The sequence below is a fragment of the Pelophylax lessonae genome (genome assembly GCF_965119305.1).
Source record: "Pelophylax lessonae genome assembly, chromosome: 1".
Lineage (NCBI taxonomy): Eukaryota > Metazoa > Chordata > Amphibia > Anura > Ranidae > Pelophylax > Pelophylax lessonae.
The window spans coordinates 752,075,222-752,098,106 of NC_138768.1; the positions used below are offsets into that span (position 1 = coordinate 752,075,222).

A 22,885-nucleotide genomic window follows, 5' to 3' on the forward strand; every position below is an offset into this window, starting at 1 on the left:
CACAGATAACAGCACGGAAACAGGTGACAAAGTGATGAATCAACAAAAGTCAGCTGAGGTCCTGGGACATGTCTGTTACTGCACTAACAATATGGCCAGCCTTTTTTAGCCTAAATAGCTTACTTCAATGTGCTAAAGCTGGCAAAAGATGGATCGAAATTCAAAACATCTCATGTCTGTGTTTTTCTGTCTAATTTCTGCCGGCAGCTATAGCCACCAGCAGCGATCATTGTATTTTGCTGGTGGGGAAGGCTCTCCATAATCCCTGGTGTTAAAACACAATAGCGCTATAGAAGGGATTCCCCTATCAAAACTGAGTGCTGATGAGGGAATAAAGCAATTACCTTTCCTTCAAACCATGGTTGAAGGAAACAATATTGCAAAATGAATGGCCTGCCTTAGGGCTGATCACAAAAGCTTTGGTTTCTGAAGAGTGATCTGTTGCCGCAGCAGCTAAAGATGGCGGTAAAACTGCACCCCAACTGGCAGGAATTTACCGACCCCCCCATCCCACCTCCCTTACTGCTATAGTGTGAACGAGCCCTTAAAAGTTGCACAATACTTGGAAGCCTAACTTTTACTGGTAACTTGGGAATTCCTGCCCCTTTGGCTATAGTACTGTGATGCATGTCCTGTTTCTGGTCAGGACATTACATCAGTAAGGCAAGCTTGTTGAAAACACGTTTTTGAGAGGCGAATATTTTACACAGAATTACAGATCAGTCAAGTGATCTAAAAGGTCACTGTGGATCAGATGTCTCTGCCAATTTGCCTGATGATGAAGACTGGGCTAATGTGGGCTAGTTCATGTTTGGAAGAATCAGCAGTTGAACAGCTAGCCTGCAGAGCGTCCGATCCATTTTGATCTGTTACACCTCTTCTAAACCTCAGTTCCCTTCTCTGTTTAGAAGATACTTCTGAAATGTGAATATTTCTCGTTCTCTATGAATCTTATACTTTATACTATTACGTTTTATGTTTTTGTCCCTCTTGTAGTACAAATTTATGATCGTTAATAATGTTCTAATTTATAACATTTTTTTTGTGGTTAATTTTTTAAGAGCTTCATTAAGGGGGCACCTACATAGTCACTGGTGTAGTGTACAGCGAAAAAAAAAAGAAGACGACATTTCTGCACAATGCATAAAAACAGCCATTCATTGGATGACTCCTGGGAGCTGGAAAACTGCTTCAGAAAACTAACAATTTTCAAAAAAGAACTTTACAATCACTTCCAGTGAAAAATAAAAGCATCAAAATCTTTGTTCTATATACAATGAGCATACAATAAGAAGGAGGAATGGCAGGAGTGTTAATGGTGGATTCCTTATCTTAGGCTGCCCAGTAAGTAAAAGCTAAAGAAAACCCAGCAACCAAAGGTCAATGTCACGCATGTAGATGGAATGAAATAAAACAATGCGATTTCCTTCTGTGAGGCAGTTGTACAAATAAATAACGTTAGCTTTGCTTTTGCTATTTTTTTTTTTTTGTTCGCCACAAAAAAGTGATTGCAGATAATTTGACAACAACAGACTCTAAGATGCTCTTGTAAACATGACTTCATATGCAGAGCATTTGCATTGTAGGGCGATTCGCACTCATTTACAATTTAGTCATGGAGCATGCACGCTGGAAAATGAAATGAAGCTTCTTCTACAGTCTCCTCTTTCCTTCCTTCATGAATTTTATGAATAGAAAATTCTTCTGCTTCTATAAAATTTCCAAGTCAACATGCCGAACCTCAGGATTGCATTGCTGAAACAAAGGGGAGAGGTAATTAATGAAACATTAGCATCCTGGATACATTATTCCAAGCTTGGCAATAGAGAAATAGTCTTATCTCTAGGAGATAAGAGTTGAGGGAGAAATGCCCCCTGCCTGCGGGACTGGAGACGTGCTCTGCAGCCACAATCTGCTCGGGGCGTAAGTGACTCCTAATGGTCATAATTAATACTAGACATTCTTCTCCTCTTGCTATGAGCTGTTTGTACACTGACACGATGGGGGAACAGAAGGCAGCACAGCTGTTACCAGCAGGGCTCTTCCCAGACCACTCTTTCTCTGTTTACTTCCTATACACCTCCACCAGAAGGTGCTTTTAGATGTAGAACTTGAAGACTAAGCCATTAAAGTTCATCTATATTCAGTGATTAAAATTTAGGTTAGCAGTCTTAATGCAATAGATAATAGCTAAAGGGCTGAAAAAGCTTTGCTTAAGAAATCCATGCTTGGTGGCCATGAAGAGCTCTGCCAATGGGGAGGACTGTTGTTTTGGGAAAGCTAAAGATTAGAGTATAATATTGGTTTCAAACCTTTTTAAAGAGATCAGGTCACCAATGACTCCCACCAGTCAAATGAGTGACCACCAAATTCAGCCCTGGACAGTGTTTTCTAAAGCCAAAGTCAGTACTTCAATCAATAAGTATCTATCGCAGGAAGACTATTAATATATTGTTTGAGTACTGAGCTCTTTTAGGCACATATTGCAGCAGAGCAATACATTAAAATATTTTTTTATGAATTATAAAAAAAATTGCCATTTGATTAAAAAGCAATTATATTAAACCAGTGACAAACTTTGCAATAGCAGTGTTGTTTATTAATGTACCTTCAATTACATCAACAGCTCAAATGATGCTACAAGTAGCCAAAAAAAGGATTCCGGTGCATTATGGCAAGCAAGTACTACTTGGTATCTTGCTAATCATAGAACCTAAGACTAAATATTGTACTTTGTCTTGTAAGAGCTTTCTCTCTCCTGCCTATGCTTCCTTATGGAGGTAACCATGAATTGCGATATTCTGACCATTTTGGTTTAGATTTCTTTTTTGCAGTTGTCACCCCTGGTTGTTTTATTTTGAACTGAGATTTGGTATGGTCCTGTGCCTTCATATCTCTATGCGAGACATAGATAAGTTGAAACTGTATTCTACTACCGAATGCAAACACAGATATGGACAATACCTGTACATTCAAATTGTGTGCCTATTACGTTTTTTTTTTTTTTCTTGATAAAACCCAATCTTTCTTTATTACAGGTACTTGTATAGTGCCGACAATATACACAGTGCCTTACATTTACTGTATATTGTACGTTCACATCAGTACCTGCCCTTATAGACCTTAGATTGTTAGCTCCTTAAACCGGAGTTCCACCCCCCTTAAAAAAATTAAAAGTCAGCAGCTACAAATACTGTAGCTGCTGAATTTTAAATAGTAGAACTTACCTGTCCAGGGAGCCCACGATGTCGGCACCCGAAGCAGATTTACATTTAGACTCTCGGGTGCCGCCGCCGCCATCCATGGTAAGGGAACCCGGCAGTGAAGCCTTTCAGCTTCACTGCTGGTTCCCTACTGCACATGCGCAAAGCATGCTGCGCTTTGAAATTGGCCCAGCGGCGGAGGAAAAAAGGAGGGGGCCGAACTTCCGAGGGACTGTCTCCCAGGAAGTGGGGAAGTGTACCTGTCAAAAATAGGTACCCGTTCCCCCCTCCCCCTGAAAGGTGCCAAATGGGGCACTGGACGGGGGGGAGCAGATCAGCGGAGTTCCACTTTTGAGTGGAATTCTGCTTTAACTCACATTCATACTAGGGTAAATTTAGACAGGAGGTAAAGAAAAATTAAAGATCAGTAAAAAATAAACAAACCGAAAGCAAAAAATAACAAAACCCACCCCAAAACAACAAGTACATGTGCCCGTCTGCAAAAGTTGACATAAAAGCACTAAAAATAAAAATAACTAAAAAGAGGGCAAAAGGATTAAGACGGGAATAGCCATTTTTTAGCATTAGAAAAAAAAAAAAAAAAGGAGTCATTACAAGCCATACAGGCTTAACGTGTTATTAAACCCAGGAGCCTGCATTCACTATATCTGGTCTCCCACAGTACACAGAACATGGAAATGCAATAATTTTAGTAAATATAAACTGCTAAATACCTTTTCTCATCAGCAGTATATAGCAGTCTTGTGACTTCTATCAGTACCTGGTAAAGCTTGTAAGGAGTTGTTTTCATACTGCACAAACTGCTCTAGCAATACACACCAAACTGAGCATGTGCAACCTGACTCCAGTAACTCTGTCTTACCCAGACATGTTATGGGAACAACGCAAGAAGAGGAGGATCTGTGCATACAGGATCAAAAAGCCTTTTTACACAATGCAGAGGATTAACCCTTTAGGTTCCACAGCGAGTAGAACAAGCATGTTTTAATGCATATACAGACTGATTTTACTCGTGGGTTTAGTAACACTTGAATTGCTCTAAACAGGTTCAGAACAACAGTTTGGCATGGCCAAAAGAACTGGTATTTGTGTGCTATATTGCTGCATGGACTACTTTAAGGCCGGGTTCACACTAGCTCGACCGCGGCTCGCAGCAGGGGGTTCGGTGCATCCCTGTTCTCAGTTTCAGGTGCGATTCAGGTCTGAATTTTTGCCTGAATTTGGACCTAAAACAGAGCCAAAGACACACAGGACCCTTTTCTAGTGCAGACTGCTGCCGCCCCGGCGCTGTGTGAACTGGCTCCATTGAGAGCCGGTCACACTCTCCTGTCATGCGAATGGGATGCGGGGAAACCTGCATCCAAATCGCATAAGTGTGAACCCTGTCTTAAGGAATGTTTCCACAAAAGAATTCTGTAGGTTACCATTGCTTACCAGACTCTTTGCTTCAATATTTTTAGTGACTGACTCAGAACAAACATATAAGAAGTGAAATCAAACTTCCTGATACTTGTTTCAGGTTAGAGACTCAAAGCAATAAAGCCATTAAAATAAGATAACAGCTGAGAAATTCTTAGCATTTGCAAGTAGAGTCAGTAACAGCAGTCGCCCTGGTTTTATAATGACAGGTACACTTTAGGTGGACTAATCCTTTCACACAACTGAGTTCACAAATAAAAAGATTTATGTGGTTGTTGAGGATATAGAATCCCCAGGTTTGTGGTGGTGGCGGGGAGGAGTATTGGATTAATGGTTTTGATATGACAGGACCTAAAGAAGGGTTAATTCTGTAAATTATAGGTTAACAAAACTGTACACACATGCACAACACCTTTAATTTACCAAAATTCGTTTTATACTTCAATGTAACAGCAAAAATAAACGATCTCTGTTGCAAATGTACTTCTTTCTTAAAAAAGCTACAAATGAATAGTCATTGTATTTATAATTTTCTGAAGAAGCCGAAATCCATATTTCAAAATAATATAAAGCGTAGCAGTAATGCAGTAATAATCAAACAATTAATCTTTAATAACTGGCATGTCAAAATGTGATACATTAACCTGCAGCGATCCAGATCAGCAAATTAATTTTCAGATTGCTATTAAAAGCATTTCTGAAACGTGTAAGTGCATTACAAGAGCTGAATATAATTGTGTCAGAAGAATCTGGTATTGTGATATTCCCAAAGAACAAAGAATGATCCTGTCCGATACTTACTGGCTGCCTGTAATGATGAAGAGCGCTAGTGATCATACCCAGATACATATTAACCATTTTGTAAATGCAGAATTTTTAGCCTATTCATGGCTAGACTGACTTCTGCTGCTCATTAGCATGCCAGCAAGCAGCCAATCACGGTTATCCACAATCAATGCATGGATACATGTCCAAATGGCGTCATCAGGTTTCCACAACAACTCCAGGGCAGATAATCCACTTCCTTTCAGAAGAATAAACAATATGGATCCTGGATCAATCAAGTCCCAGACACATCACTACTACTAGAGACTGCGACTCGGTCCTTTGTTCAAAGGCTTGCCTAAGAAAAGACTTAACGCCTGATTGAAGTCTAATACAAAATTGGCATCCTTCATTTTAGGGTTTAGCAAAATAATAGGTTTTCAACTTCCTGGTCATATTAAGGATGCCACACTTCCACTAACAGAACCTGTGCCCTATGGCCAAGGACACCCCTGCTGAATCAGCTCTATAGATCTACAATCACACTCCCTACTGATTGCGGAGCTACAGGTTCAGCACTGCCCCCACAAGGACTGCCAGATTTCACATTTTCTGGTCCCCGAGTTGCCAGGATACAAAAATAACAATTTCAAGTCCTTACTTTCTCCTTCCTTGGCTCGCTCCAATAATCAGTCCAGGGGTATTTTGGTTGTTTTGTGTTTATTATAAATTAGGGATAGGAGAAGGGAATAGTGGGATACTCCAGATTAACTATGCACAATGGTTGAGGAATCCTATCTTCAGGTACAGACAGGCTGTTGAATCACCCTGTCACTATGGGTGAATTAGGATGAGGTCTCTTTTCTCTTTATAAGATGACTTGGTAAACTAGCAATTATCTTCAGGAAACTCATCAGCATCCTCTGACTATCCTACATGTGGGGTGGCCCCCCTCAGGTCAGGCCCCTTGACACAAGTCCCTGTACTCATGATACTGTGGTCCCAAGGTCTCAAGTGTCTCCCCCCTCAGTCAGCTCTCCTGGACCTCTGGGTTCAGCTTCTCTGATCCATTCCTCTGGCCCTCAGGACGATCTCCTGCAACCGCATGCCACTGCTACAGAGAAAGAGGCAGCTGCCCCCCCTTCACCCGGGACTCTGCTCTTCAGCCAAAGACCCTGCAGCACATGTGCTCCTGGCTTTTATACAGTATCCCGGAATGCACCGAAGCAACCTGCCCTCTGCCAATCACCAGGACTGTATCAAAGTCTATGCATCCATTTGTCAGGTTTCCTCCCACTGTCCAACATGCCGCCCTATTGGAACAGTGTGAAACACTTCTCTAGACACAATGAATTGCATACTGAGCACATTGAGCAGACCTTACTAACCGATCATGCTCTCTGGTAGACAGAGAGCAATATAGATAGACCTGCAGCCCCTCTGGTAAGCAGACAGAGCTCAAAACTATACTTTCTCATTAACACCTACCTAGGAGGGTGCTACAACTGGATACACACTATACAACTTTTGTTGTTCAATTTCCTTTAGATTTACCTTCAACTATGTAGTGTAAGGGCCTGCCTGAATGCATACAAATTGAAACTGTTTAGGTGAGACCTCATATTATATGGTTTTGGTAAATCTAAGCTGGATACACACTATACAACTTTTGTTGTTAGATTTCATTTAGATTTAACTTTACTATGTAGTGAAAGGGCCTGCCAGATTGCATACAAATTGAAAGTGTTTAGATTTGACCTCATATTATATGGTTTTGGTAAATCTAAAGGAAAACATCTAAAGACAATTGTATAGTGTTTATGACCCATAAAGGAAAAAATCTAAAGAACATTGTATAGTGTGTATCCATCAGCATGGGGTGTATGGGACCGCTGCAGACACCTGCTTCCATTCCTTATCTGCTGGAGCAGCAGCTGACTGATAATGAAAAAACAAACACTTTCTTTAGAGTCACTGTGCACATGGACACAGACAAACCGCTATTTCTTCAGAATAGCAAAAGGAATCAAAGTTTGCAATCTTTGCAATGTACATAAATCACCCAGGGGGGAATGTTTTCTTTTTCTCAACAAAAGTGGAGTTACTCTTTAAAAAGTGTTACTAAACCAACAGTACAATCAGTCTGTATATACAGTAAAGCATGCTTGTTATACTCACTGTGGAACCTAAGGGGTCAATCCTCTGCATTGAGGAGAAAGACTGTTTGATCCTGTCTTCTCTGATTCTCCCTTTTCTTCCACATTCCCCAAACCATATGCTGATAGAACAGAGTCTTGCACATGCTCAGATTGGTGTGTATATTTCTATTTTTTTTTTTTTTTTTTTTGGGGGGAGGGTGCATATGATTAGCACAGGGCCAATCAGTACTGTCCAGACAGAGGGTCAGGGATCATGCAGCCCCATAGGACAGCCAGAGGAGAATGAAAACCTCTCCTACAAACTTTTTTTTTTTTTTTTTTTTTAACAGAAAAGTTTTATTAGTAGAAAACCAGAACAATAATACAACAGTACAGCCATCAAGGTACATTATCCAAAAAGAAATTTAGCAACAGCATGAAACAATAACCCGTGCACAAATACAAGCAAGGTATGTAAACAGCAAAGCTAACCCAGGACACTAGCCTGGAAAGATAAACATAAGCAATAATAGAGACACCGCAGTAACCAAGTCCCAGATCCATAGAGAGTCAGGGGCCCCGAGGGAGGAGCAGGTGTGGGGCCAGAGGACCGAGGTAGGGGACACCACCACCGAGCCCCATCCCCCCAATCCCCCAGGGGGAAATAGAACCAAACAGCACCCAGGGAAATGAAGGGATAGAACAGCACCCCTGCCACCAAGCCATATCCCAATAGATCTAAAGATGTATAGACCGCGCCCCCAAACACTTATCCCAGATCTTCCCAAACTTCTGTGGGCACTGACGGCCCATATAGGTCAGTTTATATATTGGAAGGGCCGAGTCCACCAGCGCCCGCCAATGGGCGACCGTCGGTGGAGCGGATCCCCTCCAGTGTTGCAGTAGGGTTTTCTTGGCATAAAAAGACAGATAAAATAACAGTTTCAGATATTTAGCCTGTGTCACCAAACCATCCATCCCCAAAAGAAGTATCCTAGGGTCAAGGGGCACCTGGACCTCCATCACCGCACTCATCTCGGCCACCACCCCCCTCCAGTATTCCTGGATCCCGTGACAGTCCCACACTACATGAAAAAAAGTTCCAACCGCCTGCTGACACTTATAACACAACTCTGAATGCGAAGGGTAAATTCTGGCCAAGCGCTGGGGAGTGTAATACACCCGGTGTAGAAATTTTAGCTGGATAAACCTATCCCTGGCCGAGATCATCGTGGGCAAGTACTGCCTAATCCCCAGTCCTCCTCAAGAAGAGCAGGAACGTCCTGACGCCAGCGCTCGAACAGGGAAGGATCCCCATCCGATTGACCACACGTAAGGTGAAGATAAATCGAAGACAGGATTTTATCCGCATTACGCGTGGTCAGGAACCTCTCCACCTGATTAGGGGCGACAGTGATCGCCCCCAGAAATTGCGCCTGCACCGCATGTCTCCGCTGTAGGTACTGAAACAACATTCGAGACGGAAGGCTAAATTTCTCTTGCAGTTCCGGGAAGGATAGCAAAGTGCCCGCCGGCATGATGTGCTGCAGTTTGATCACCCCATGTCCAGCCCAGACACTCGGATCCAGGATAGACCTGAGATGAGACAAGTTTGGGTTTCCCCACAAGGGAGTGTGGGGTGAAACAGTCCCCCCCCTCCCCCGTAGCCACCAGCATCTGCTCCCACACCCTTACCACCATACACATCGACGGCGTCGCCTGAGCCGCCGCTCTCCGTCCCCTATAAACCAAGTTCGAGAGAGCCACATAGGAGACCAAAATGGCAGCCTCGAGGGTGACAGCTGGATTAGAGCGAGGCTGGGCAAACCACCACCTCACTGTAACCAGAACTGCCGCCCAATAATATTTCTTAAAGCAGGGCTACGCCAAACCTCCCGAAGATAGTGGCAGTTGGAGTTTCCACCTGGCTAAAGGAGGGACCGCGCCCGCCCATATAAAAGAGGAGAGAACCCCATCCAATCGATGGAAGAAGGACGCAGGGACAGGAATCGGGGTGTTCCTAAAGATAAATAGAAATTTAGGGAGAAAAACCATCTTTATTAAATTCACGTGGCCTACAGGTGTCAAGGGGAGCGTCCGCCACACCTGACACTTCGTCACCAATTGTTGGAATACAGGTTCCAAATTATCCACAAGGTAGCGCGAGAGATCCGCTCCTACAAACTTTAACCAGGGCTTGGCCGGATGCTGCTGGAAGTCATAAGGCTGCTATATACTGCTGATGAGAAAAGTTATTTAGCAGTTTAAATTTACTAAAATAATTGCATTTCCATGTTCTGTTTACTGTGGAAGACCAGATATAGTGAATGCAGGATCCTGCATTTAGTAACACTTTAAAGTAAAGTGGAGTGGAGTGGTGAAGAAGGTGCTTGAAGACACCCTTCTGTGACCCCTGCTGAGTAGGACTCCCCAAAATTTGGGCACATCCTGTGGTGGGAAGCAGCTGAGGGGTCCCAGTCATGGGACTGATCACTCAGAGGTCACTCCTGATCCATAGAAAAGGATGGATAGCACCTAGTATTTAAAGATTTCCAGTCCCAACTTAACTAGTCTTAAAATGTCTCCCTCCCCATCCCAACACCTATGCTGACTAAACTGTGCAAGAAAAAATGTGTATACTTACGTATTCTCAGCCCGTTCCGGTCACATGATCCTCTGTCTCAATAAGCGGTGGCTGCAGGGGAGAAGAGAGAGTGCTTGAAAATGACTGGAAATGCCTGGGAGTGGTGATGTTACCCATAGGCTCCCATGTCAAAGTTGTTGTTGACACTCCATCTCTTCCCCTGCAGCCCCATCACGTGACCAGACCAGAGTGGGCTGAAAATAGGTAAGTATATCCATCTTTTGTTATACAGAGTAGACAGCATAGCTGTTAGGTGGGAGACGGGACATTTTTTAGACTAGACTAGTTAGGTTGAGGCTGGAATTCTATTTTAAGTATTCTTGTACTTCCCCCTACTCGGAAGGAGGAATTATTTCTCAGTTACGCTGCCATGGAAGCAGTGGATAAAAGGCCTTCCTAGACACAGGTATTTGAAGAGAGTATTGTTAGCTTGCACATTTAACTCTCGTTCACATCAATGCAGCTTTGAAATCGTGTGAGTTCATTTGAACTTGCACGATTTCAAAGGCGCATTTCAGTCCCACTTCGGGAGTCACTAGAAAGGCATCTGTGTGGGTTCATGCACAGATGTCTATTGAAATCGCCTACTGAAGTCTCCAAAAGTAGCGCAGGAACTACTTTTGGAAATCGGCGCTACGGCCCAAAGTCGGCGTCGCACCGATTAGGACTCTCCCATTGCCAGGCAATAGGCTGCGATTTGACCATTCAAATCGCCCCGATTTGAATGGGGGTCTTAAGCCCCCGTTCACATCAGTGCAATTTGACAGGTCAAATCGCAGCCTATTGCTGACAATGGGAGAGTACCAATTGGTGCGACGCTGACTTTGCGGTGCCGCAACGATTTCCAAAAGTGGTTCCTGCATTACTTTTGGCGACTTCGGGGCAATTTCAATAGACATTGTGTTTTAACCCACACAGATGTTTTTCTAGTGGCCCCCGAAGTCGGATTGAAATGTGGCTTTGAAATGTTCAGATGATTTTGAAGCTGCATTGATGTGAACAAGGGCTAAAACATGACAGGTTACCTCTAACACCTGATAACACAGGTGCAGTTTGGCCTATTACAACCATAAATATATAAAATAATAAAAAAAAGAAGATGGAAGGACCTTCATAAAAATACCAGATTCTTAAAAAAATTGTCTTACCGTAAAATCCTGTTCTCTGATGTTCATTGACGGACACAGCTCCAGAAACTTAACCATTGGGTTATGTTGCCCCCTACAGGACACTAGGCAGGAAAAAGCTTTACCATGCCTATGGAGCAGTCCCAGGGGATATACTCCCACACTCTGCTATAGGCATTCAGTTTTTTTGCAAGCAGTGTCAGAAGAAAAGTAACCCAACTCAATAGAGGGGTGGGTGCGGTGTCTGTCAATGAACTTTAGAGAAAAGGATTTTATGGTAAGACAAAAATCGAATTTTCTCTTTCGTTCATTGGTGGACACAGCTCCAGAATCTTCTTAACCTTTGGGACGTCCCGAAGCAGTGTTAAACATGAGGGGTGGGAAAAAACACAGCAAAAAAAAAATTCCCAAAAGGATAAACCTAGCCAATCAGGCAACATGGAGCTCAACCAGAAACAACTGGAGCTCACCTGAAAACAATACACCCTCCACGAGGACCAGGTCCTCTCAAACAATGGCTTGCAAAATCTTGCAGCGAAAAGCAGCATTCGCAGATGCCAGTACATCCACTTTATAAAATTTCTTGAAAGTGTGCACAGACGATTAGGTGGCCACCTTGCAAACCTGTATCCCTGACGCCTGATGGTAGAAAGTTTAAGAGGCACTAAGTGCCCGTGTAGAAAGTGCCTTAACAGGGAACGGAGGAACATACCCTTGATGGAATAGGCCTGCACTACCATCTGTCTTGTCTATCTGGAAATGGTCATGGTAGACGCGACCAACCCATTGTGAAGTCTATCCGTAAGGACAAGCTGTAAGGCTGATTTCCTAAACCACTCGGTTGCCGCAAGGTACACCCTGAGCGAACGACCCACATCCAGAGAGTGCAAGGCAATCCCCCTAGGATGTTTAGACTTAGGACACAGGGAAGGCAAAGCAATGTCTTCATTCAGATGGAAACCAGAAACAACCTTAGGAAGGAAAGACTGACAAGGACAAAGCACCACTTTATCTCTGTGAGACACCAGGTAAGGTGAACAAGTCAATGCCAACAGCTCCGACACCCTGTGTGCAGAAACAATAGCCACCAAGAAGCTACCTTCTGGGACAATGTAAGCAGAGGAAGCTTGCAAATATTTTTGAAAGGTGGTTATTGGAAAACTGACAGCATCAAATTGAGATTCCACAGAGACCGAACTGGGGGAGCCAAGTGGCGAACCCCATGAATAAAAGTGCGAACCAAAGAATGCGTAGCCAAAGGAGGGTAAAAGAAGAAAAACCTGGCCCTTGACGGTAACCAAGGCCAGGCGGTGCTCAACACCTCGTTGGAGGAATGACAAAATCCGAGCCATCGAAAGGAAACAGGGATGACCGCCAAGAGACTCATACCATGCAATGTATGTCTTCCAGGCGTGATGGTAAATCTTCCTAGAGGTAGATTTTCTAGCCTTTAACAGCGCGAGAATCACCGATTCTGAAAACCCCCTATGCTTCGGCACCTTGCTTTAAACAGCCAAGCCGTTAAAGCCAGCGACTGTGAACCAGGATTGAACATTGGCCCTTGGGCCAATAGATCATCTCTGAGAGGAAGTCTCCAAGGAGCATCGGCGACCGGCCGTACCAAATCAGCGTACCAAGGCCAGCAAGGCCAGTCTGGAGCCACTAGGATGACCGGATCCCTTCTGCCTCAATCCTTTGCAGAAAACTCGGCAGACGTTTTAGCAGGGGAAACGCGTATTATCAGAGGATACTGGCCCCAAGGAGCCACCAGTTGCGTCTGTGGCGTCGGCCAGAGGATCCCGAGACCTTGCCTCAATTCTATGTACCTTCCTGTTAACATGAGAGGCCAACAGGTCCACTGCGGAAGTTCCCCACCGGAGAAACAGCTGAACCTTAGAATGCCGGCTACCTCCTGAGCCGCCAAGACATTTCTCGTGCCCCCTTGGTGATTGACATATGGCATTGTCCCATGGAATCCTTACCAGGTACCCCTAAAGGCGATTTGCCTAATGAGCCAGAAAAATCTTATCAACCCAAAGTTCCAGTATATTGATCGGTAGTCTTGACTCCTCCAGACCCCTGAGCACATCTGTGCCCAAAACGGCTCCCCACCCATACAGACTGGCAACCATAGAGACCAACATCCAATACAGGGGAAGGAAGGATTTGCCCTGTTGAAGCACCGGAGAAGGAAGCCACCATATCAGGGACCCTCTCGTATCCCGGCTCAACAGACACCAGCCAAGGGTCCACAAATAGACCATCTATGAGACCCCACCAGGGGGTCGCTTTAAGAGCCCACCATAGAGGAAATAATAGAACACAGCCCCCCTTAAAGGTGGGCCGCCCGATGTGACGCAGACGTGCAGGCAGGGTACCCCCGCTCAAACAATAATGGCGGCAAGACTGTCACTAAAAATAAAATGCCCTCGCGGGGCCATCCGGTTCAAGGGAGGTGCCAAGCTGGCCATATGGCCCAGCAGGCCGCAAGCCATGGCCTACATCTTTGAGGGGGCCCAGCTGCAAATAGCATGGAGCCTTAGATGTCCAAGAGAGAGTTGGGGGTTTTGGCTAGACCCACTCGGCCGTGGCCTAAATTTTGAGGGCGCCCCGCCGCCAGGACGCAAGCTCCAGCAGATCCGACCATGCAGGGCAGTGAAGCCCCAGCGGATCCGACCACCCAGGGCAGCAGATGCCCATGGGAGGAAGTGGCTTCAGCCATCCTCACAGGGGCCACCTCACAGGTTCCGCCGAGTAGGCTGTGGCCTAAATTTTGGGCTGGATCTGGCTGCGTGATGTGCGGATGGTAAAACATCCGCTTCCCCAGCCCAACAACTGCCCCAGGGAGCCCTGAGGACATCCCTGCCCTAGTCACCAACCCCCAGGATGGCAGGGAACCCTGCTCAACCCTCCGTTGCGTCCCAGGAAAAACTCGGTCAGCAGTCCAGTCGGCATCAGCAGCTCGGCCAGCAGCCCGATCCAGATTAGCAGCAACTACAGCTAACCCCCTATAGGAGCATGTGGCAAAGCCAGAATCAAAAACCACAATGGCACCTGGGGAGGAGGGAGGGGCCGAAAGACCCACAGTGACCGTTTAGAGGGGCTCGGGGTAAGGGAGGGGAACCCGGAGCTCTGACTGTCCCGGGAGGGGCCCACGTCCACCCCAAGGACCACCAGGGGAGAGGGGGGACACTACTTACCACATCATAGAACCGGGTGGGCACCGCTCCAGGCAGACCACAGCACCATCAGAATGGGGGTGCTGCGGGCCAAGAGGCACGCTGCGATTCAGGCTGGGACCAGGTCATATGCGAGACGTTTAACTCGCAGGTAAGCCCCTGTCATAGAACCGGGTGGGCACCGCTCCAGGCAGACCACAGCACCATCAGAATGGGGGTGCTGCGGGCCAAGAGGCACGCTGCGATTCAGGCTGGGACCAGGTCATATGCGAGACGTTTAACTCGCAGGTAAGCCCCTGTCCAGTGGGGCTATGTCGTGCCCGACCAGGAGTGGAGCTGAGGCTTGCGTTCTCACAGGAACAGAAAATACATGAGGACAAAAATTCCATTTGAAAAAGGAAAACATGATAGGACCAGAGATTCCAGCAAGAAACGAGGTCTTACTCCTGACTAGGCAGAAAAAAACTGAATGCCTATAACAGAGTGTGGGAGTATAACCCCTGGGACTGCCCCATAGGCCTGTTAAAGCTTTTTCCTGCCTAGTGTCTTACTCCTGTAGGGGGCAGCATAACCCAATGGTTAAGATTCTGAAGCTGTGTCTGTCAATGAACGAAAGAGAAAATGGGATTTGTGACTTACCGTAAAAATCCATTTCTCTAAAGTTCATTGACTGACACAGCTCCTGTCATGCTTGACCATTGGGTTATACTGCCCCCTACAGGAGTAGGACACTAGGCAGAAAAAACTTCTGGCTACACCCATGGGCAGTCCCAGGGGGTATACTCCCTCTTTCTGCCATAGCCAATAAGTTTTGTTACAAGCAGTGTCAGGAGAATTATAACTCCACAGAGGGGTGGGTGCTGTGTCCATCAATGATCTTATTTTCACTTTCGTTCATTGACAGCTCCTGTTATTCTTGACCATTGGGACGTCCCAAAGCAGTGTAAAACATGAGGGGTGGGAAACCACAAGAAAATGGCCGCCGGGCTACACAAACATGGCCACCGTGTATAGTAATACACAGGCTACAACAAAATGGCAGCACCACGAGGTATACAGGGACCCAGAATTGTGACACAAGGCCTCAAGAACAGATCCAGGCAGGACGGGGGCCCTGGCAGGAGCCCCCCTCCAGGTACAAACCCCCAGTGGCGCACCCCCCAGGCCCCAATCGCCTGCGGGAAGGATGGGAACCCGGGGGCTGACTGTCCCAAGGAGGGGGCCACATCCACCCCAAAACCCTCCAGGGGCAGAGAGGGGACAGCTACTCACCATACCAGAAATCAGGTGGGCACCGCTCCAGACAGATCCTCTTCTCCATCAGGAGAGGCGAGGTCGTAAGCGAACTTGCAAGACTTTTAACTCACAGGGCCAGCCCCAGTCCAGTGGGGCTATATCGTGGCCGACCTAGCGCTCGCTCAGGCCTCCACGCGCTCGTTGGCCAGACTGAGGTGACCACTGGATCTAGATTATCCAGCCCGTCGCCCAGTCCGACAGTTGATAGTAGATTTTACAGGAAAAATCCAGGAGGAAAAAATGTTTCTATCTAAATTTTTTTTCCAGGACCAAAGGCAAGACTAGGCAGAAAAAAAATGGAATGGTTATAGCAGAAAGAGGGGAGAATACCCCCCTGGGACTGCCCATGGCTGTAGCCAGAAGTTTTTTCTGCCTAGTATCCTACTCTTGTAGGGGGCACTATAACCCAATGGTCAAGAATAACAGGAGCTGTGTCCATCAAAGATCGAAAGAGAAAAGGGGGAATTTTGAAAGGTGCGTGGAAAGGAATGATTAAAATAAGGTGAAAAGAGGAGTTTTCTTCCAGCTGCTTCCACCCCCCAATAAAGAACGTATCCTTGTCATGCTAGACTTCCACCTCCCAAGCCAAAGAACACTACAAATGTCTGAACATGGGCAGACTAACCACTCTAGACACAGTTGTAGCAGACACATTAGGCTTTGCACGGTCTAATGCTCATTCAGATGGAGCAGAGCTGCATCTCGATTACACCAGTTAAATAAATCATTATGGAAAATGTGAAAAACTAATGACAAAAATAAACAGAAGTGTTGGTGCAGCTATCTAAGCACTTGTGCTGCTCAAAGGGAAGACATTAAATCATTGATGAGGTCTTGTTACGATTTAAAACTCTGTATATAAAGATACTTTACATTTGCAAAATGATTTGTTAACAATTTTACACTACAACCTTTGGATGTCACGTCCATTAACAAGGCAGAACATACGGCACCAAAGCGAATGCCGTTATTCAAAGTTAGCCCCAATTATACAAATGTAGGTTTTCAAAAATGATATTTAGAATATGCATAGCGCCACAGCTTTAAAGTGAACCTGTCATATGCACCAAAGTGTATAAGCTAGCAATACTTACAACCTTCAAGCAGTATATTTCTATTTGTGTTCAAACTTGTATCTTTGCGCCTGGGGATTATAGGGTACAATTAAAAGTACCCCATGCCTCCCAGGCTTCCTGCTCCCATTACTGCACAAGAGGTTTTTATTTAAAAAAGCCAGGCACTGTACTTTTAACTTAACAGAGTCTGCTGTTACATGAGCCACACCAGCACCTCCTCTGGAAGTTGAGACTGTGGATCCAGTGCAGCAGTCTGGGCCCCACCACCAGCACATCCCCCCCCCCCCCCCCCATTGTGACATCATTACACCCCTGCAGTCTTCTGGAGCTGGAGAGAACCATGCCATGGGAGCCAATAAGAAGTGTTCATGTCACCAAGACAATAATGTGGACACTCAAAAAGAAATAACCCTTCCACTCTACAGTCCAGAAGATAAAAGACTAGTGACTGGGTGTGTCACATGGCCACAGATTTAGGCAAGAAGAGCATTTTGTTTGTGGGGGTTGGAGAATAGCACTAAAATTAAAGTGAAATTTCAGTATGACCATAACTACTACTCCTTTTCGATTGCTTTTCCACCCCAATGTTCTCCTCTTCCTTTTATTCTTTACATGAAAAAACAAACCCCCTGCTCTCGATTGTCTATTGCCTACACATCTTTAGTTACAGTGGTTTGTCTGTTCTGTGATATTTACCTACTTAATGGTGACTGTACGTTTATATTTTTTTTTCACTGTGTATTCTCTGCTAACCTTGTACCATTGGCCCCTCTCAAAGAAAGCCATGCTGTGTGACCTTTAGTACTTTTTCTATGATTTGCAATAAAAACTTGGTGGAGAAGCTCACACGCTTCAGGGGACAGGCCCCCTGAACACGTCAGCACTCCACTGTGTGGCATTAAAGGAGGATACCTGTCCCACCTGCAGGAGCTGTATGATATTGCTGTGTTTTTAATAAATGGTTATGTGGTAATGCACTAGGTGTTTTCACCCTCTTGTGTGTCTTTTTACAGTGCACTGAAGATTGCCCAGTCTGAGGAGGGCTGCATCGAAGAAGTCATTACTTGCCATAATCGTTCTAAGAAGTTCCCTGGACTGAGCGCTGGATGGTTTTAAATTCATTTGTCTGAGTGATCTAGATAGGTTCATGATCTCAAGATTTGGGCTCGACCTTAGGAGTTGAACGCAAGTGGAAATATAGGACTCTTGTTTAATGAGGCTGTATTTGTATTGCACACAAGGGGTTCTGGGTGTACAGTTAACCATAGCAATATGAGAGAGTAATTTTTATAACTACACACAAAATGAGAAACAACTTCTTTGCAAGCACGCAGGCATAATGTGCACTGATCGTGTACACAAACCCTCCAAATGTTATATCCAAAGCATTTAACTGGCTAAGAAGACTAGGGATGAAAATGTGTTTGTAGGAGGAAGAGCGCCATTATTCACCAAGGAAGAACAGATATTGAATGTAAGAACATTTGCTAAAATTCTTGCATTATAGGTCACTGATTTAGTGAGATTTTTAGAAGTTACACTTCAAGTCAGTGCAAAAGAAAAAAACACAGACAGAACTCCGTTGTTTTATTTTCGAGGGGAAGCAATTCTTGTTTCAGTCATTTTGATAAGAGGTTGGGCTGTTATTGCACTTCACTGATCTATGCAGCGTGTTATTAAATAGCAGAGTAATCTGTTTCTATAGATGTATTCTGCACATTATATTTGTAATCACTGCGTAGTTATTAAATCGAGGGAAAGTCATTTCAGAGCTACATTTGCAATACTAGGAAAGAAGACCAAAAATTCAATTACAGAGAGAACTTCCTAAATGTAGGAGGATTCTTGAAGAATACTGCGTGAGCACAGCATGGCAAAACACATGCACACAAAACTGAAAATAAACTCTCCGGGGAGCTGACAAGTTGAATAGTGGGGAAATTAGCAACTATAAATTAGCAGGAGCAAAGTCTGTCGCAGAAACATGGAATTGGATGTCGAAAAAAAAGAAGCGATTCATTTAATCTTGAGTTGCATAACTGGGGACTTTGGGGTCTGGTAACAACAGACATATTTAAAAGTGAAATTCAATATAATCAGCATTGCTTGAAATACAGGTTAGAAAAATAGTACTCTCTGATCTATATGAAAGGAAAGTATGTGTGCTGTCCGAAGCAGCCAATCACATTTCAGCCAAATGAGCATAGAAAAGGCAGCTAGAATCTAATTGGTTAATGTGGACGGGAACACTTTCGCCTTAAACACGTTGACCTTCATTGTAATGCTAGACTTAATATGTGACTATGTGCTTACCTTTAATTCCTTTTCCAGTCGGTCTACTTCAGCCCCCAATGTGTCAATAATGTTCTCCCCGTGTTTAAGCATAAAAGCCTCCAAATCTTCTGGGGTTTTCACCTGACGAATTTCCTGGAAAATAAGTGAGATGGCGGTTTTCATACATGAATTGGAAGGTCATTTGTCAAAATTCAGACTTACAGATTACTTTTTTGTGTTTGTCCAATAAGGTTAATGATCATTTAGTAAAGCCTTTGTCTGTGCCCATCATCACCATTACCTACACTACATCGGGGAAAATTGGCCAAAGACTACTAACTTCTTATATATGCTCACAAAAATAAAAGCTAAAGGCATAAGGACTCCATAAGCAGTAGAAATCTTCATTGTTTTCTGGAAACATTACACTAATGTACGCAACTTTAATTTGGTACACCATTTTACCCACTTGCCTACTGGGCACTTTTACCTCCTTCCTGCCCAGGGCAATTTTCAGCTTTCAGCGCTGTCACACTTAGAATGACAATTGCACCACTGTACCCAAATTAAATTTTTATTATTTAACCACACAAATAGAGCTTGTTCTTTGGTGGTATTTAATCACCACTGTTTTTTATTTTTTTGCTAAACAGGCAGGAAGTAGTTAATAAAAACCCTGTATATATATATATATATATATATATATATATATATATATATATATATATATATATATATATATATATATATATATATAATCTATGCTTCCAAATCCACAAAAATTTCAAAGTATAAAATATTTTATTACATTAAAACCTTGGATTGAAAGCATAATTAGTTCTGGGAACGTGCTTGTAATCCAAAGCACTATATAACAATATATATCGGCACATATATCAAAGTACATTTCTGCATAAGAAATAATGGAAACGCAGATAAAGTGTACTGTAAAAATAAAACAATTTAACCTGCAGTCCTAATCAGGTGACATAAAGTACAAAAAGAGCAATGCCCTCTAAGTGTACTGTAGTATGATCACAGTTTTAATGTAAGGCCCCTTTCACACTATTGCAAGGCAATTTTGCCGCGATTTCGCGGCGCGATTTTTGCCGCGATTTTGAAAGCATGGGCAAGGCTATATGCCTCAAAATGCATTAAAATCGGGGCAAAGTAGTGCAGGAACTACTTTGAAGTCAGTGCGACTTCAAAACGCACTGATATGAATGGGGCTCATTGAAAATAATGGAAAACGACTTGTCATGCGATTTTGCGGTCCAAAATCGCGGGACAAGTCGCACTAGTGTGAATGGGGCCTTAAAAAAGTGGAAGGACACTCACAATGTTAACAATAATATCCAGCGTTAAGGAGTATGGTGCTCATGCATGTAAAGCCGCTGGTGTATATGTGGCCAAAGGTCCGGGGCCGCTGGTGGCTTGGAGACACTAGGGAACTGCTGACGTCACTTCCGGGTGCACTGAACGTGCACTACTCCCACCTCACCCAGCTGGGAGTGTCTCAGATTTCTCCAGAAAGTGCTGGGAGCCACCAATGCCCCGGATCTCTGGCCACGTATACACCAGCGGCTTTACGCGGAGGAGCACCAGGCTCCTTAACGCTGGATATTGTTTTTAACATTGTGAGTGTCATTCCACTTTTCTTTACTTTAAACAGTGATTATACTACACTTAGATGGCACTGCCCGATGCTACTTGTAAAGCAAGACATTGCTCGTATAACAATTAAAAAAAAAAATTTGCCAGTCTTGTAAAACACTCGTAGATCAAGTTACTCGCAATCCAAAGTTTTACTGTATTTTAATACTATAATTTTATCTGACAGTTGCAGTGTTAAATAGGGGCACACTGCCATCTGCAGGCTGAATTTCTAGGATGATTAAAGCCCCAGCCTTCATGTAATCACTATATCCTTGCTGACATATTGATCAAATTAACAGGAAGCACGTTGATTGGTCCTATCATTAATTGGGACTAGAGCTGTCAGTGCCAGCATGGTCTGACTAGTAGCATGAGTGCACTGGGTTGGCTTCTAGCTCTCAAGTGGAAGATGAATATACCCTCTTGCATGTGGCACTGTGCAAGGTAACATTAATATACAGACTGTACAGGTTAACCTCCACATACTGAAAGGGTTGTTTACTGTAAGAGCTGTAAAAAAAAAAAAAAAAAAACATTTAGGAAAAGTCATCCACAGGATTTGAAGATTTGAAACGATCTTAAACCAAAAGGCAAGAGTTGTCTTCCTTCCATTTGGGTTTAAAGGTTCTAAGGATGCAATTTTTTTTTAATCTAAACACAACCCAAGTGTACTGGCTACGAATCAGTGTTTAAACCACTGGAAATACATGGCGGAGACCTTCTTGACTGGACTGCTGGCCACTAACTGAAAGTTCTGCACACACTCTCTGTCCTATGGGCTTGTCTTGACTTCTGCAAGACATTTATCTAGATGATATGGTTAAGGAATTCAATTATTTTAAACTTACCTGAAGTACTTGGTCAATATCTTGCTTTTCCAAATATATTCTTGTTACAACCCGTCCATCAAAATCCACTTCTGCTTTAAACCGTACTTTACTCATTCCCATATCTGTAGCTTTTACATCATGAATAGCCCTGCAAACACATTTTTAGGGATCAAACCATTGATAAATCGTTTTCAAATTTATGCTAAAAGTTCTCAGCTAAACCAGTTGAGGGAGAACATTTCGCTCTACTCCTGCTCTGGAAACAGAGGCAGAACTGTACTTGCCAATTCCATAGGAACCGATGGATAAGTTACTAAATCAGCGGCTATCCAATTTTTACTTCTACAGAGGAGACCTGCACCTCACCTATTTTAAACAAAGCCTAAAAAGAAATACATATTACAAAGAAAAGAAAATGGCCCAGGTCTTTCAAGCACCACTTCAGCAGATGGTCAGAGATCCATGTGCAAGCACATTATTATCAGGAAGGAGTGCTGAGCAGCAACCATTGCAAGGCTTTGTGGAGGCCCTCATTTAACCGACCATAAAATCTCTCCACTGTAATTTCTAACAAAATTAAGAGATAAGTAAACAATACAACTCGTCAATGCTACCTAGAAAATAAATTATATCAGTTCTGGCCAGAGTAGGCCTTTAATGTAAAGAAAAGGTAATCGACCTATGTAAAGTTAATGGGGAATGGGAGTTGTTGCCGTCAGCAGGTGTAACAAATCTCCCCATTGTGCTTTGAAGGGTTGCACCGATAACAGTATTGGTGCGGATACTAAGCATTTGCATTAATACTTGTACTCGTGCAAATGCTCAGATACCTAAAACCGATACCTTTGCAGTGCGATTTGAACGTATACAAAATGAATGGGCTCAAATTGCACTGCAAAGAATTGCATATGATTTGAACAGGAATGCAGTGCTTTTCCTGTCTTAATCACATGCCGTTTCCCGCACCGCTCCTGTGTGAACTCGGGCTAGCCCTAGTGACTTCAGCCTGGGTTCACAAAGGACCGATGCAGGAAACCGCATGCAATTCAGACAGGAAATGCACCGCATTCCCATTCAAACCACATGCAAAACTTTGCAGTGGGATTTGAGCCTATTCATTTTGTATGAGCTCAAATTGCACCACGAAGGTACTCGGTATTGGTAAGTACTTGTGTACAAGTGTCAATACTTGTACTCGCACGTTAAAAAATAAAACCGTATTGGTGCAATCCTAGGGCTTTGCATTTCCTTTATTAC

The 22,885-nt window shown here is 43.9% G+C and overlaps 1 protein-coding gene across 1 annotated transcript in view; it reads right to left on the bottom strand.

Moving 5' to 3' along the window:
* Nucleotides 1-1,169: 1,169 nt before the first annotated feature.
* Nucleotides 1,170-22,885, bottom strand: part of SLC30A9 (solute carrier family 30 member 9) — a 201,967-nt gene continuing 180,251 nt past the window's right edge. Inside the window, exons 16-18 of the mRNA XM_082243525.1 lie at nucleotides 21,647-21,776; nucleotides 19,182-19,295; nucleotides 1,170-1,755 (exon numbers count right to left, since the gene is read on the bottom strand). Of these exons, the coding sequence (XP_082099651.1) occupies nucleotides 1,711-1,755; nucleotides 19,182-19,295; nucleotides 21,647-21,776 (289 nt within the window). The 3' untranslated portion in view covers nucleotides 1,170-1,710. The remainder of the gene's footprint in view (nucleotides 1,756-19,181; nucleotides 19,296-21,646; nucleotides 21,777-22,885) is intronic.